At 40.1% G+C, this 17,535-nt stretch overlaps 1 protein-coding gene across 4 annotated transcripts in view; it reads right to left on the reverse strand.

The window, feature by feature from the left end:
- wdr21 (WD repeat domain 21) overlaps positions 1-17,535 on the reverse strand; it is a 104,666-nt gene continuing 87,131 nt past the window's right edge. For all 4 annotated transcript variants that reach the window (XM_087990183.1, XM_087990182.1, XM_087990184.1 and 1 more), the window contains 4 exons: positions 15,289-15,386; positions 13,881-14,057; positions 5,254-5,368; positions 1-775 (listed from right to left, as the gene is read on the reverse strand). In XM_087990183.1, coding sequence (XP_087846309.1) covers positions 573-775; positions 5,254-5,368; positions 13,881-14,057; positions 15,289-15,386 — 593 coding nt within the window. In that variant the 3' untranslated portion in view covers positions 1-572. The remainder of the gene's footprint in view (positions 776-5,253; positions 5,369-13,880; positions 14,058-15,288; positions 15,387-17,535) is intronic.

Genomic DNA, 17,535 nt, shown 5'->3' on the forward strand with positions numbered 1-17,535 from the left:
CAAGGTCCACCTTTTATTAAATGTTATTTCTGTTGTTAATATAAGGTGCCGATCCATGGCAACTTCAACACCTCCTGTATTTGTTTTTGTAAATCGCCAGTCTATTCTCGGACAACTCAGAATTTCAGACAGTACTTTGCTTTTATACAATAAAATATTCTCACCAATTTTGTTCTTAAGCAGAAACTATAGACAGTTTGCACAAATTTACGGCACATGTGATGCTGAAAGACTTGTGTTGTCCAACATGTTTGGATTAGTCTGGTCAAATGTGCATAATCTGCTGTTATATTAACAATCCTCAATCTAACAAAAGAAAAGTTTATTCATTTACATTTTATGTAACCAGCACAATACAATATTCTATTAAGAACACAAACTTAAAGGACCAGCTGTTCAGCCTCTTCTGCTCTTCACACACGTATTTTAAAAACATCACTGCTGGAGGAGATTAGAAAAATATAACAGCTTGAAATCTTTCTTCTTCACTGAACAAATCTTATTATTGGTGGCTGTGCCTCAGAGCTGGTGCCATGTGAACTATATTTTTAAATTTTCTCTCAATGTTACAGTCAGTGATTGGAGCTGTATGAGAAGTGATATAGATCATGATAGACTGCCATCAGAAGTCCAGGTACACCACTTCTTCCTCCCAACTGTGAAGAGAAAACTATACTGGGAATGGAGTCCTTGGAAATAGAGTGAGGAGATGGAATTGTTCGAAGGAGGGTACCATCATGTAGACTCCAGATTCGAGTGTAGCAATCTTGTCCAACTGAAAAATTAATAGAAATAATGAAATAAATCACTATCAGATGTTAAGGAAATACTCCTGACTACTTGAGTAATGATAAATTGAGAGCAGTAAAATTTCTAATTAACTTTACCAGAATATTTCGTTAGTTCCTACTTTTACATCAAATCAGGCTGTGATCCTGTTGACGTTTAAAGTTGAGGGCAGGAAAATCTGGCAAGATGAGAGGCAATGTCTTTTGAACTTATAAAACGAAAATGCAGCGACTATTCAGCAGCTCTGACAGCTTCTACAGAGAGAAGCTGTTTACCTTTTAGATCAGTGACACTGTGCAATGAAAACTCATTGACTTGAAACATTAACTATATTTCTCTTCCCACAGATGCTGTAAAACCTGCTGAGTATTTCCAATATTTTCTGTTCTTATCTGAGATTTCATATTCTATGTCTTTTGGTTCTGGGTGATATGTATTGTTTAAAATATTTCATTTGCAGAAATAATGAAGTGGAAGTGGGAAGCAGCTTAAATAATGTTCTTGCCTGATGCTGTGATTCTGATCCCAGCAGATGTTACTCAGGTCAGATCCCAGCCAGCAACCTAGCTTGATAGATCATGTCTTTTTTTGTTTTAGTTTTAGCATCGTGGTCTCTCACTGAAATATATGTACAAAATGCTGCAGCTTTTGCTTTAACAATAAATTGGATGTCTATTACAAGATGAACTTAGATTAAATAGAATAACACAAACCCAAAAATTTTAATGATACAGTAAAGATATTAATTCCAACACTCCTGAGACACTCCTTTTTAAATTGAAAAGAACAGAACTGGCTTTTGTACCTCCTTTTATGTTTGTGCTCAGCAAACATAGGACACTATTCTCCAAATATGACACTATGTACTTGATCCTTATCTAGAATGAGAGATTAGCTTGGCCTGCAACAGACAACCTATCGAGTCTACGTTGGCTCTCGGTAGATCAGTCAGTTTGATTCCCCTTTCCATCTCCATGGCCCTGAAAGTCTATTTCCCACAATTGCCCAAAGCAATCTTCTTTCGAAACAAGTGATCGTCTCCTCTTCTGCCACTCATATAGCAAATTTTAAGTCTTTCCTATTTGCTGCCTAAATACAGGGTTGTTCCTCACACCTCTCCCTTACCATCTGCCAAAACCTTAAGTACGTTTCCCGATAAACCTTGTACCACCAGCAAACGTCTGGAAAAAGATTCTCTCGTTGGCTTATCTAAACAGGCCATAATCTGAATTTAAATCTCATGTTGTGTGGCGACAGAAATGGATACAGTATCCTACTTGTGATATAAGCAGAACTTTAAAGTTCATAACTTTTCTGCCTATCACTCAATCTGCCATTTCCTTCTGCTGTTACTAGTCACATTATCCACACTTTTTCCTGTCACCCTACTGCATTCTTAATCAAGCTAATCATCTGCCTTCAATTTCATGAGCTTCAACTTGAGCTAACAGCCTCTATTAGAGAGCTTTCTCAAATACCTTCTGAACATCTGCATATAACATCATTGTTCCCCCGTCCATCTCTTCAAAGAATTCAATCTAGTTTACCAGGCCTAACAAACTTCACAAATCTTTGCTGTCTCTCTGACTAGATTTTTTTAAGGGTCCACATCTTAATGGTGCACTCAAGTAATATTTTCCAATAACTAATGAAAGACTAAATGGTCATTAAATCACTGGTTTCCTTCTGTGACCTTTCCTAAACAGCAGAAATAAATGCACACGTTTTTAATCTAAAAAACATTTTTTTTAAATGAACAAAATTTTGGAGGATTGTAGATTGAGCATTAACAATGTTTTCACCAGCTTTGTTTAAAAATCACTCTTATAAGTGTTGTTGATTTCTTAATTGCCATTATTGTGTTTAACTTAAAGTTGCCAAGACCCTGTCTCTGATTCAATATTAGTTTCCATGTGGTGACATAAATAATGTTGAATAATGCATTTGCATTTACCAAATTACTGTTAACAAGGTTTAAGAAAGCTTTTCTCCAAATGCAAAATTACTTTCTTGCTAATTTTAACTTCCCTCACACATTTATTTTCATACTACCTTTTCATAATAAGATAGCTCTTACTGTAACCCTTTTCTGTCCTTTGTACCTTTCCTGTTCACCAGGATATGCTTTTTTTTCCATTTTGAATGTTAGATTATTTTGTGTTTTATGAATGACTACATAGCAGGATAGCAAGCTCATGCCCTTTGCAGGTATTGTTGTGATCCCAGACCATGAAAACAAATTAGCATAGGCTCCCCAAACTAAAGATGTCTTAAACATCTTTGTAGGATGGCTTCCTCTCTGATAACCCCACAAACGTCTGCTTGCAAAAGATTTATTTTCAATGAGTTCTGAACAGTTGAAGACTTCTCCCCAGCTCTGATTGGTGTGAGAGTACGCACGAAAGAATGTGAGTGAGTGCAAGAGACAGTGAGTAAAGAGAGAATATATGAGAGAATGCATGCGATATAGAAACGTGCGTGTGTGTGAGAGAGAAAAAGAGAATGAGAGACAGTGCGAGATTTAGAAGGGGTGAAAGAAACCAACAGTGTCTCAGAGAGTGAGAGTGTGCATGTGTGAAGAGTAAATGTGTCCATGTGTGACAGAAACAATGCGTCCAGGTGAGAGAGAGAGTGTATGATAGGGAGAGAATGTATGTAAAAGAGAATGTGAGAGAGAGAAAATGTGTAAGTGTGTGCGAGTGAGAACACTATGAGAGAATGATAGAGAGAGACTGAGTGAGACAGTGTGTGCACATATGTGTATTAGGCTGGGGGTCATTTTGAGCCTGGGAAAACACAGTTTTTCTGGCAGATTAACTGCCCTCATGCTAATAACCTTCAGCTGTAGTTATGTTGTGCTCGATGCCTGGTGGGCAGTTAAGTTATTCCAGCCAAATGACTGCCCAAGAATGCAAATTCTCTGACAATTCTGCCTGAATAGGAAGAAAGTAGATTACCAAACAGAGAGTTTGCCCATACATTTAGTGACACGACATAGAGAGCCTTGTAAAATTCAGTCATAGTCTGTCTTATTGACAACTGTATCTTGTACGAATGTGCATGGAGACATATCGGTGATGATGCAGCTCCTTTAACAAGGCTATGTTGTCCTTGGTTTATTTTCAGGTGGTCATAAAGGCACAAGTTCCAAAATGCCTGGGTTTGGGGCAGTTTGATTGTAGGTAATAGATACTGCTAGGATAATTATGTTGGGATAATCTGTTGGGTTTTCAGATAGGTTAAGTTATTCAGTTTCTGTTCTCTTTTGTTTGTGTTTCATTTGGTAATCTTGTAAAGTCTGTTTTATTTAAAACTAAGGTGGTTTGACCAGCTGCATCCCTCCTGGAATATCCACTCCACACCTGCTTCAACCAACTCGCAAAATTAGGGTCAGGGCTACTTTTTTGAAATGTTTGAGGGGGTCTGGTCTGGTCTAGTCCATAACAATATCTCAAGTATATTTCTAGTAGTTGACGCAAATCTGAGAGGCAATCTCAACATTTACAGCATAATGAGTCAAGGCTTGAAGAAACACAATAGTTTCCCAAATTTGCAGTCTAACCCTAAAGATCAATTCACTCCCTATAAAAACGACCACTTCGCAACATTTTTCTGCAATCACCTACTTTCACTTCTAATGCAGCATATCTCCACCCTAAATCAAATCACCCCTTTACAAAACTGACAGTCAGTGTTGCTTCAGACTGATCTCCCACTGTCAACTTCAGGTCATTCAAAATACTACTGCTCTGGTCCTAACTTGAATCAAATTGTATTGACCACTCACCCTGTGTTTGCTGACTTACACGATCTCTCAGTTAAGAGATGTCTTCATTTTAAAGTTCTCATCCTTGTTTTAAAATCCTTCCTTGGTCTTGCCCCTCCCTCTCTGTTCAAGTTTCATGATTCTGTGGTCCTCATGCATTCTCTCATGTATTATCCCTCCATTACTGGTGGCCATGCCTTCTACTACATGGGCCCCAAGCTTTGGAATTCTCTCCTTATCCCTCTTTATCTCACCTTTCTTCTTTAACAAACACCTCCTTCAAACGTTGCACTCTGACCAAGCCTTTGGTCATCAACATTAGTTGAGTTGGTGTCAAACTTGCTTTACTGTTGCCCAAAGAATCTTTTATCGCAAAACCTACAATGTTTGGTCTACTGTTGCTATGCCAATCTGGTTTTACCACTGCCACAAACTAATTTTCCAACTCTTTCACACAGCAGTATGGGTAGGGTTTTAGCCTTTCTCATTTGTATTTAAAATTCAGACTCAAGTTATTTCAGGAAGATGAGAATATTTACCAGTCTGTAAATTCAGACACAGAACTTTGGAACCTGAAGGAGGCAATTTTATCGTTTGCAATGCACACGCCACACGTGTAGACTTTCCAGCATTCAGCTAAACCTTAAAAACACACTCCAATATCAAAGGGGTAGAAATAAGCAAGAGGTAGCACTTACCAGCTAAAAGAACACCTTCTTCTTCATGAGGATGGATAGGGAGATAAGCACACTCATTATGATGACCCTCATACTGTTTAACACATCTTGTAGTCCTCAGGTCCCAAAGTTTAATCTGAAAGAAACAATATATCAAATTCATGGTTTATGCTAGCCATTTATATAGGGAAACACATGACCATGTTAGAGCTGGGTCAAATACATTCCAACATCAGAATTCTAAGACCATATAACATTAAGTTCAATTCTACTAAATTACACTGAACATTTGAAGTATGGTGCAATATTATAAAGAAAGGTCAAGCAGGAGAGCAAGAAAACAGCGTAAGCACTGAACTCAATACACTGAAGCATTATTTAACTCCCAACTCTATCGACACAATAAGCTCTAGTACAAATTACATTTTTGTATATTGATTTGAAACATCAAGACACTATGAAAGTCGCAAGGAGTTCAATTGAAAGAATTATTGCAGATTATTGGAGCAAAAAACAGATGACTTTGTCATAGAGTCATAGAGAAGTTCAGCATGGAAACTGACTCTTCGGTCCAACTTGTCCATGTCAATCAGCTATCCTAAATTGTTTATATTGTGATTGATTGCAAAAGAGCTGTTTTCTGGACACCTTACTTGTCGCATTTTCTGTTGGATAACACTGACCCTGGTTTCAAAGTTTGTATTTGTTTTGAGCTGAAAATGTGTTGCTGGAAAAGCGCAGCAGGTCAGGCAGCATCCAAGGAGCAGGAGAATCGACGTTCGGGCACAAGCCCTTCTTCAGGAGTCATTCCCCCCTCAATCTCCTTTTCCTAATGAAAATAAACCTATGCTACTCAACCTCTTCGTAGCTAGCACCTTCCATAACAGGCAACTCCTCATAAACCTCTGCACCCTCTCCAAAGCGTCCACATCCTTTTGGTAATGTGACGACCATAACTGTACACAGTATTCTAAATGCGGCCGAACCAATGTCTTGTACAATTTTAACGTGACTTGCCAGCTCTTGTACACAATACCCCGTCCGATGAAGGCAAGCATACCATATGCCTTCTTGACCACAACCTTCAGGATACAATGGACCTGCACTCCCAGATCGCTCTGGTTCTCATAATCTACTCTGCCTATGCCTCTCAGTTTTATATACCTCAATCAGACTCCCCTCAGCTGCTTCTGTTCCAGAGAAAACAAATCCAGCCTATTCAGTCCCTCCTTATAATTGAGACTTTCCCTCTCAGGCAACATCCTGATGAATCTCCTCTGCGTCCTTTCCAGTACAATCACGTCCTTCTGATTGTGTAGCATCCAGAACTGCACACAGCATTCTACGTGTGGCCCAACCAATGCACTAACTTGCAACAAGATTTCCTTGTTCCTGTATTCTGTGCCTCAGCAAATTAAGGTAAGCTTTTTCCACCACTATCTACCTGTGCTGACAACTTCAGTGATCTGTGGGCTTCTATACCAATATCTTTTATTCCTTCAGTATACCTTATTCACTGTGAATTGACTGCCCAAAATACATCATCTCACGTTACCCAGGGCTAGATTCCATCTGCCAGTATCCTGTCCAATTTACCAGCTGATCAATACCTGTATAACTGTAGCATGAAGACCATTTTCCTCGTTATCAACATTACCAATCTGTAACCTTACTTCTTCATCCACATCCAACACATTAATGCACATAACAATCAACATGGGTGCCAGCACCAACTCCTGTGGTATACCACTGGGTTCCCAATCACAAAAAGAAATCTCCATCAACACCTTTTATCTCTTACTTGTAAGCCAATTTGGATCCAGTTTGTCAACTTGTCTTGAATCCCATGGTTGACTTTGTTCCAGTAGTCCAGGTGGGATCTTGTCAAAGTCCACGTAAACTACATCAACTACACTAACTTCACCAACTTAACCATTACCATCAAACATCACCTTTTCAAAACCTCAGTTAAGTTAGTCACATAAGCTCTCTCTCTGACAAATATGTGCTGACACATATTTCTTTGTCTTTGCAAATGTTGACTGATCCTGGCCCTCAGAATGTTTTCCAACAATTTCCCTATCTCTGACATCAGACTGACTGGTTTGTAATTACCTGGCCTATCCCTGATACCCTTCTTGAATAAAGGAACCACATTTGCTATCCTCCAGTCATCTGGCATGTCCTCTGTGGCCAGTGAAATGGCCAGATTTAAGTCTGCTGATGACACAACCACAGTGAGTCAGATAATAAATAACAAGGAAAGAGCTAGTGTGCTTAGTGGCGAGGTGTAAAGATAACAATCTCTCCCTCAATATCAAAGGAACTGATCATTGATTTCAGGAAGCAGCATACAGGACATACCCTTGTTTGTATTAATGGTACTGATGGTCGAGAGGTTCAAGATCCTAAGAGTAAATATCGTCAATAATCTGTCCTCGTCCGTCCATATCAACAGTGGTCAAGAACCCACCCTACATCCTCAGAAAACTAAGGGAATTCACCACGTCCATAATGAGTCTTACCAATTCTTATAGATGTAGCATAGAAAGTGTCCTATTCAGATGCATCACAGCTTGGTATGGCAAGTGGTGTGCCCAACATTGCAAGGAATTACACAAGTTGTGATTGCAATCTAGTCCATTACACAAACCAACCTTCCTTCCACTGACTCCATCTACACTTGCTGCTGGCTTGGGAAAGAAGCCAACACAGTCAAAGACCCCTCCCACCCTGTTATACTCTCTCCATTCTTTTCCATCAGGCAAAAGTTCAAAAACTGCTACTTCCCCACTGTTATTGGATATTTGAATGGACTCTCGTGTGTTAACGTTAATCATTCCCTGCACCTTCTCTGTTCCTGTAACTCTATAATTTGTATTCTGTTCATCCTGATGTACTTACATAAGGTATGATTTGCCAGGATAGTATGAAAAACAATGCTTTTCACTGTATTTCAATATGTGTGATAATAACAAATCAAATCAAGATCTAGTAACTCGAGACTGGGCATCCATGAGGTGCTGTGGGCTATCATGAACCACAGAACTGTACTCCAACACCAATCAGCAACTTCATGGCCCAGCATATCCCACTTAACCATTACCATCAAACATGGTTCAATGAAGAGTACAGGAGGGTGTGCCAAGAGCAGTCCCAGGCATATCTAAATTGGAGATCTCATCCTGGTGAAGCTACAATGGCATATCAATGTGTTTTAGAGTAGGAACTCAGCTGTCCTTAACCAGTCTACATGCAACTTCAGACGCACAGCAGTTTAGCTCACTCTTACATAACCTCTGAAATAGTCAAAGACACTCAGGCAATTAGGGATGCTTACCTTGCTAGAGACACACACATCTGTGCAACAAAGAAAAGAAAAACCAAATAGGGGGAGCAGCAACTGATAGACAGTGCTAAGTTATTCCACAACTAAACTGATCAGATCAAAGCTCTGCAGTCCTCTGACACCAGTTGTGAATGATGGCAGACAATTAAACAATTCACTGGAGGTGACGGCTCCTCAAATACCTCCATTCTCAATGATGGAAGAGCTCAACACATTATGGCAAAAGATAAGTTTGAGGTACCCAGCAGATGATCCATTGTGGCCTCCTCCTGAGGTCCCCAGCTTGATAGATACCAGTTTTCAGCCAATTTGATTCACTCCATGTTATATTTTCAAATTGCTGAACACACTGGATAAAACAAAGACTACAGAACTTGCCACATCCCTACCCAAGTTCTTTCAGTGCAGTGCAATGATATGGAAAACTGCCTAGATATGTCTTGTACAGATAATGCAGGAAAATCCAGCCCAGTCAATTACCGCCCAATCAGTCTGCTCTCGATCATTAGTAAAGCGATGGACGATGTCATCCGTATTGCTATCAATCAGCACCTGCTCAGTGATGCCGAGTTTGGGTTCCACCAGGCTAATCAGCTCCTGACCCTTGTCGAGAGACAAATGAAAGATTGAACTCGAGGTGAGGTAGACTGTCTGCCCTGACAACAAGTGACATCAAGGAGCCCTTGTGAAAAACTGGGATCAGTGGTGTCAGAGGGCAAACTTTCCACTGGTTAGAGTCATACCTAGCACATAGGAGGATGATTATGGTTGTTGGAGGTCATCAAATCTACAGAGTGTGGAAGCAGGCCTTTCGGTCCATCCAGTTCAAACCAATCCTCCGAAGAGCTTCCCTCCCAGACCCATCCCCTCGCCTATCCCTGTAACCCTGCATTTCCCATGGCTAATCCACCTAGTCAGCACATCACTGAACACTATGGACAATCCACCTAACATATTTGGACCAGTGTGAGGAAACTGCAGCACTCAGAGGAAATCATGCAGAAACTCGGAGAATGCGAAAACTCCACACAGTCATCTGAGTGTGGAATTAACCCCCGGTCCCTGGTTCTGTGAGGCAGCACTGCAAACCACTGAACCACCATGCCAGTCAACCATCTCAGCTCCAGGAAATCCCTGCAGTAGTTCCTCAGGGTTGTGTCTTAGACCCAACCACCTACAGCTACTTTATCAACGACTTCCCTTCATCGTAAGGTCAGAAATAGGGATGTTCACTGACAATTGCACAATGTGACACCTCAGATACTGAAGCAGCATGTGTCCATTTGTGATAGAAGTGGAATGGAATAAATATGTTAAACTGAATTTCTCCATCATTAATCAGGGTTGACTTGATCTAATCATACTGTGTTTTTCTAGTTTTGGACCTTTCTTAACAATATTTCCAGCACTTCCAGAAATCAGGTTAACTGGTCAAGAGCTCCCCATTTTCTCAATAGTACACTTGTTAACTTCCAATCTGCTGGGACTATTCTGGATCAGATTTCCAATATCTGTAAAATTCTCTTTTAGAACCCTTGGGTTGGAACACAGGAATAGGCCATTCAGCCCATCAAGACTGCTTTCATAGCCGATCAACCTCAATGTAATTTTCCCACACAATCTCCATATCGCTTGATGATATTAGTCCCAGTGACTGATCTTACACATCTGACTGGGTTGGATAAATTCTGGAGATCAGAGTCAAAAAGTGTAGTGCTGGAAGCATCAAGGAGCAGGAGAGTCAACATTTCGAGCATAAGCTTTTCATCAGGAATTGGATAAATTGCAAAGATTAAGCATTCTCTGAATGATGAAATTTCTCTTCAGCTCAGTCTTAAATGGCTTTTTTTATCTGGAGATGGCATCCCTTGGTTTTAGACTTATCAACCTATGAAACATCTTATCTACAACCGCCTGTCACTCACACTGTCAAGAATTTACTAAGTTTCAGTGAGGTCACCCCACATTCTTTGGAATGCTAGGGAATATAGGATTTTGCTCTTGTTAGAGATGATCATTGCCTGGCACGTGTGATGGTACTCACAATTTCCCAGCCGGAGACAAAATATTGTCCGCATCTATATGCACATGGATATGGTCTGTTTCAGTTTCTTCAATCTCTCCATAAGACAATTCTGTCCTCCCAAGGCTTGAACTGGTGGACCTCCACTGCACTCCCCCTAAGGGAAGTATATCTTTGCTTAAACAAAGGCAACAAAACAGTACTCAAGGTGCAGTCTCAACGTCTCTACCTGCAGTAAGACATCTTTACTCCTATTCTCAAATACCCTTGCAATGAAGCTTTATTACACCTGTACGCTGTCTTTAAGGGACTGAAATAATTATATCCTACATTTCCATCCTGTCTCCATTTAAATATCCTGTTGTCCTTTTTTTCTTTAAAGTTGATAGTTTCACAATTATTCGCATTAAATTCCATCTGCCATGTCCTGGTCCACTCACTCAGCAGTTCGAAATCCACTTGAAGCCTCTTTGCACCTTCCGCACAACTCCCATTCCCACCAAATTATGGGTCACCTGCAAACTTGTAAATATTACAGATGGTGACCATATCCACAGCATTGGTATAGACTGTGAATAGCTATGGCCGCAGCACTGATCCTTGCAATACCTGTAAGTTGCCAACCTGAGAATGATTTATTCCTACTCTGTTATCTGTCTTTTAATTTTAATTCCATACTGATATATTTCCACCTATTCCATACTCTAATTTTATATTCTAACTTTCTGTATGGGGCCTCATCAAAAGCTTTCTGAAACGCCACCCCATCCCTAACTCTTTATCAATCTTACAAATAATTTCCTCAAAATATTTCAACAAATTTGTTAAACAAGATTTCTCTTCTGCAAATCTGTGCTGATTCTGCCCAATTTTACCAATCGTTTCTCAATATCTAGTTATCCTGTCCTTTATGATATATTCTAGCTTTTCCCTACTGGTGACATAAAATTCTTCATATTCCTTCTTCCTCCTTTCTGAAATGGTGTGATAACATTTGCCACTGCTGGAACCTTTACAGAATTTGAAAGATAAGCAATGGATTCACTATCCCTGTTAGCCACATCCTTCATTATAAATTCACCCGAGGGCATCCATTTTTCCAAGCTAACCTTTTGATCTTCCTTTGCTGGGTTCTAAATTGCTTCTGATCTCCAGGCTTACCAGGTTTTCTGGCATGGTTAGAAACTACTTCCTTTGATCTAAAGCAATCTTTAACTTATTTGGTAATTCACCTTTTCCTTTGGGTGTTTGTGGCTTACAGGAATGTATATCTATGTAGTCTTTCTATTTTCTGAACCAGCATTTATTATCCATCTCTTGTTGCCCTTGAGAAGGAAATATTTCCATAGATATTAACCACTGCCTACACGCCATCAAATCTGTACATCGTTTTCCTGATTGACCATAACCAACTTGGTTCTCACACTTTCATAATTTCCTTTCTCCAGATTTAGGACTCCAGTTTCAAAATGAACTGTACTGACTTCAACCTTAATGCAAAATTCTATCACATATTGTCACTATTTCCCAAATGCTCACTATCAAGATAAGATTACTAATTATCCTTTTTCATTGCACATGAAATGCAAATTTGCTTGATCCTTAGTTGGCTCTTTAATACACTAATCCAGAAACTCATCTTGCACATATTACAGGAATTCATCTCCACAATATTGCTGTTGATATGGTTCATCCTTGTTCAGTGTAATTTGATATTGCTCATCATACTGCATTACTCACATTAGGCGTAATTTCCCAACACTACCACTGCAGTTTGGAGACCTATGAATAATATCCAAGATTTGCTGCCCTTTGCTAATTCTTAGCTCCACCAATATAAATTCTACATCTTGATCCTTGATCTAAGATCCTCTTCTACTAATGCACTGATCTCAACTCTCATTAAGAGATATTCCCAACTCCTCTTCCTATTTGCCTATCCCTCCTAAATGCCACATCTTCTTTGGTGTTCACTTCCCAATCTTTTTCACCCTGTAGTCACATCTCTGTAATTAAATCATATCCGAGCTGGGAATTTGTGTTGCAGACGTTTCGTCCCCTGTCTAGGGGACATCCTCAGTGCTTGGGAGCCTCCTGTGAAGCGCTTCTGTGTTTTTTCCTTCGGCATTTATAACGGTTTGTCTCTGCCGCTTCCAGTTGTCAGTTCCAGCTGTTCGCTGCAGTGGCCGGTATATTGGGTCCAGGTCAATGTGTTTGTTGATAGAATCTGTGGATGAGTGCCATGCCTCTAGGAATTCCCGAGCTGTTCTCTGTTTGGCTTGTCCTACAATAGTAGTGTTGTCCCAGTTGAACTCATGTTGCCGGTCATCTGCGCGTGTGGCTACTAAGGATAGCTGGTCGTGTCGTTTCATGGCAAGAACATTTCTGAACTGACAGCCAGACTACTACGACCACTAGGACTCATAACAGCACACAAACCAGTCTCAGACAACAACTCACTAGGACAAAGGACCCGATACCCAGCATGAGCAAAACCAACGTAGCGTACAAAATCCCATGAAAGGACTGCACAAAACACTACATAGGACAAACAGGAAGACAGCTAATGATCCATATCCATGAACACCAACTAGCCACGAATAGTTCTGAGTAACTGAGCATTGGGAAAGACATTGGAATAAACATGCTTTTTTATTAATTTTGCCGTTTAGAAATGTGGCAGCCAGCAGAGAAAAGCACATGGGCTGCATCAGTTCAAGATGGTGATTCAGGTAGAGCTCTCACATTCTATGAATATGGTTAGTTTGGTTTTCTAATGTAAATAGTGATCTTCAGGCTTTAGTTTCTTGAGAGCTTTGTTGGTCTTGGCTGACTCTTCTATTTGTGTGTCCAAGTACCCACAATGAGCTCAATATTTCTAGCCAGCATAGAGTATCTTGTGACTCTTGTGCAAAACATGAGGAGGGGGCTGTGGCTGTGATGTCATTCTGAGGCAAGAGTGTTGAACTAATCCATGAATAATGGTCACTCTGACCAAATATTGCCTTGAAACTGAATCTAGTCCTTAGGAAGGAAAGAGAGAAAAGGAGATAGAATAAATGTTAAGGATGGATGCATTTGGAGGAGTCAGACACAAACGGGTGATCGAGGCAAAGTTTGAAATGACCGTACCTAACCTGAATAAACAGATTTAATTGTGATTGAAAAGAATGACAGCAAAAACCCAAAAGATAACATATACAGCATAAACATTTCTATAATACTGTAGCCAATCATAAATGATTATAAATTCTTGAACACACCCTGGTAGCTTACCTTTCCAATCATGTCTGCAGCCAAGAGGTAATTTTCATCCTGTAAGAGCTGGATGGAAGTCACAGCAGAGTTTTGGGAGATTGTTGTACCTGCCCAACTCAGGGCTTTTGCCATTCGCTGTCTGATGTCTAGGCTGAAAATCTCTCCTGATCGACAGCCATTATACAACACAGGGGCCTGCAGAAACATTGCACATTCAGAATTCTTGGTACACCTGCAGATGTGACTTTGAACTCTTATCATTCAGAAAAATCAATCCTAAAACCTCTTGTCTAAAAAGCTCCGTTTGGCTAAATTATTACAGTTTTATTTTCAACGCAATCACACTGGATCAAGACAAAAAGTATCAAAAACTGCCAATACTTCGATGCATGATTAGACAGAGGAATATCCTCAGAACTTGGATGCTGGAAGAACTGACAATTTCATGCAGAAAACAACATAGCTAAAGCAAGATACCATAAATAAAATGACTGATCAGATACTGTGTCTTCCTAGTTATGATAGGTGAATGTCACACTCCATCAAATAGTTGTGCACACTGGAAAAACAAAAAGTGCCTCAATTAACTTCCAATCAAAAAAGTTACAAGCAATCCTGGAGTGGTCCCTAGGGACCAGACACTGAACTGGACGAGCCACACAAATAAGCGTAGGAATCCTGCAGTGAGTAACAAAACCGCCTGACTCTCCAGGGCCTGTCCACTAACCATAAAGCACAAGCGTGGAGTGCGGTGGAATATTCTCCACTTCCCTGCTTGTGTGCAGCTCCAACAACACTCCTGAAGCTTGACACTATTCGGGACAAAGCAGCCCACCTCACTGATGCTCAGTAGCAATGGTGTGTACCACCGTCAAGATGCACTGCAGTAGTCCACCCATGCTCCTTTAGCATTAACTTCCAAACCCAGAAGGGACCTCTACTGGCTAGAACAAAGGGTGCTGGCAGAGGTAAACAACTGCCCCAAAAAACAAAATCACACATCACCCTGACTTGGAACTAAATTCACCGCAATTCCCTTAATCCCCTGTGAGCGTAGCTACACCTACAAGGCCTCAGCAGATCCAGAAAATAGCTCAGCAATATCTTGGAAAAGAAAAGGATAACAAATACTGGACGAGCCAGTGTTGCTCTCATCTCAATATCACAAAATAATGCCACAGCTAACTGGTGGGAGAGAAAATAACAGAAGGACTTTGAACCATGTAAAAACTGGGATTGAGCAATTCCAAACGCACAAATGCTAGGACAAGAAAAAAAGTGCCAAAAATCCAGAACATATCCTTTGTCAGAATAAGACAACTTTAAAACAATATTAACACGTTGCTTCACTTTATACAAACTTCTTGGTCTGTTTCATAACTCCTTTTCACTCAGAGAAAACTCAGTATTTTAAATCCTTGCTTACCCTATGAGCAAACTGCTGAGCAAGAACACTGCTGTTTGTGTAGAATATCTGTTTTTGACCTGTTACGGCATCGGTCACACAGACACAGTTCAACAAACCTAGAAAACATAATGCAAAACAAATAATTGTGACTTACCTGGTGAAGATTCAAAAGCCTGCCTTCTAAAACCGACACAGCATGTTTTGAAGTCTATGGACAAGATTGTTGCTATACCAGGTTTGGGTGACAAGAAGAAATAGAGTATATGTCATACCAATGAGAAGCTACTGAAATTGTGGCACAGTTTGTATCATTCTATCATTACATTACTAATAAGTGGACTAATGATCTGAAAAATTAGTCTTGGTGGCCCCCAATGCTCACAGGTTGCTGTGCAGGTTTGATCCCAATTTGTTTTTTCAAAAAACTCAACAAAACCAAACTACAGCAGTGCCTCGACTTACGAACTTAATCCATTCCGGGACCCGGTTCATGAACTAAAAAGTTCGCGAACTGAATCAATTTTCCCCACTGTTCAGATATTTCCGGAGTCTTTTATCTCTTTTGTCTCTTGGAGGTTGGTGATGCCACAAGAAAACGATCCAGAGAAACTTGTTTTTTTCTTTGTTGCAGAATTTTCTGAAAATGGGACATCCCATTGTCATTTAAAATGTTCACCTTCGCTCGTATCGTGAATTTCGTACGTACGTTGAAGCAAAATTTTACGTACAATCCTGTTCGTAAACCGATTTGTTCGTGAACGGGGTCATTCGTATGTCGAGGCGCTACTCTAGGTTACAATCACTTGTAGTGGACTGGGTGGATGGATGGGTAACTTCCTTCCAGCTGAATACTAACATTATTTCATGACTAGTGGGTTAACATGGACTCGATTTCGCTTCAATATTTCAAGATCAAGGAATACAAACAATATCCTCAAGATGTCTCAAAGTGAATCATAACCTATTCGTCTTTTATGTTGATCCATTCTAGGAGCAACCATGAAATCTAAAGTGATAAGAACCATGGGAAACAGGAGCAGTGTGTCAATATGCCCTTCAGAGCTGCATCATGCAACAAAGATCATGACTGACCTTTCTTCACACCAGTTTCCAGGCTGTCCCCAGAACCCTTCACTTCTTTACCTGTCAAAAATCTGTTCATCTCACTCTGAATATACTAATGACCCCACCTCCATGGAACAGACTAGCAATCCTCAGAGAAGACGGCCCTTCCTGTCTGCAGGTGAAATAACATAACTCTGATCTTGAAACTGTGTATCCTGTTCCAGAATCCCTTACGAGAAACAGCCTCTCAACATCCACTCAATGAAACTCTCTGATCTTATGTTTCAATAATATCACATCTCAATGAGTACAGGCCCAACATGTTAGTACATTTCTATGACTCTATGTTTAACCACTCCTTCTAAGAATACTTGTAGAGGACATTAATGAGGCCACTTTTGGAGAAGAGTGAACAGTTCTGGTCACCCTGCTGTAGGAAGGATATTATCAAATAATGCAGAAAAGACTTACAGGGATGTTATGAGGACTGGAGAGTTTAAATTATAAGGAGAAGCTGGATAGGCTGCAATTTTTTTTTGGGGGTTTATAAAATTACGACGGGCATAGATAAGGTGAATCGCAAAGGTCTGTTTTTTCCTCTACGATAGAGGAATTCAAAACAACAGGGCATGTGTTTAAGGTGAGAGGAGACAGACTTAAAAAGGAACCAGAGGGACAACTTTTTCTACACAGAGTTTGGTTCATATGTGGAATAACCTGCCAGAGAGTGGTAGTTGAAGTTCCAGTTAGAACACTTAAAAAACAAATTTGGACTGGTACACAAATAGGAAAGGTATACAGGGATATGGGCCAAATGAAAGCAAATGGGACTAGTTTAGTTTGGGAAATTTGGTCAGCATGGATAAATTGGACTGAAGACTACAGACTGTGGTATACAACCCTAGGACATCATGGTCCCACAAACACCAGATAAGATACATAATTGAGTTGCTTTTCTGCTGACATTAGTTGTGAGGAGGATGGGGCATGTTGGCCAAGGGAAACACTTCTTCAAACAACAACACTATCCATGTTAGATGCCCCAGAATGCTCAAGCTTCTCTCTCTACCGCAGCAAGCAAATGTAGCACCAAGCTAAATCTAAAAGTTGACCAATGTTCACTTGACAGTCAAATTAAAACAAATTTCTCTCACTATTTAACAACTTACCTCAATAATCCTCCCTTTCTATTAAAGGACC

This window comes from Chiloscyllium plagiosum, unplaced genomic scaffold (assembly GCF_037043375.1).
Source record: "Chiloscyllium plagiosum isolate Xiang-an unplaced genomic scaffold, Cpla_swu_hap1 HiC_scaffold_8, whole genome shotgun sequence".
NCBI lineage: Eukaryota > Metazoa > Chordata > Chondrichthyes > Orectolobiformes > Hemiscylliidae > Chiloscyllium > Chiloscyllium plagiosum.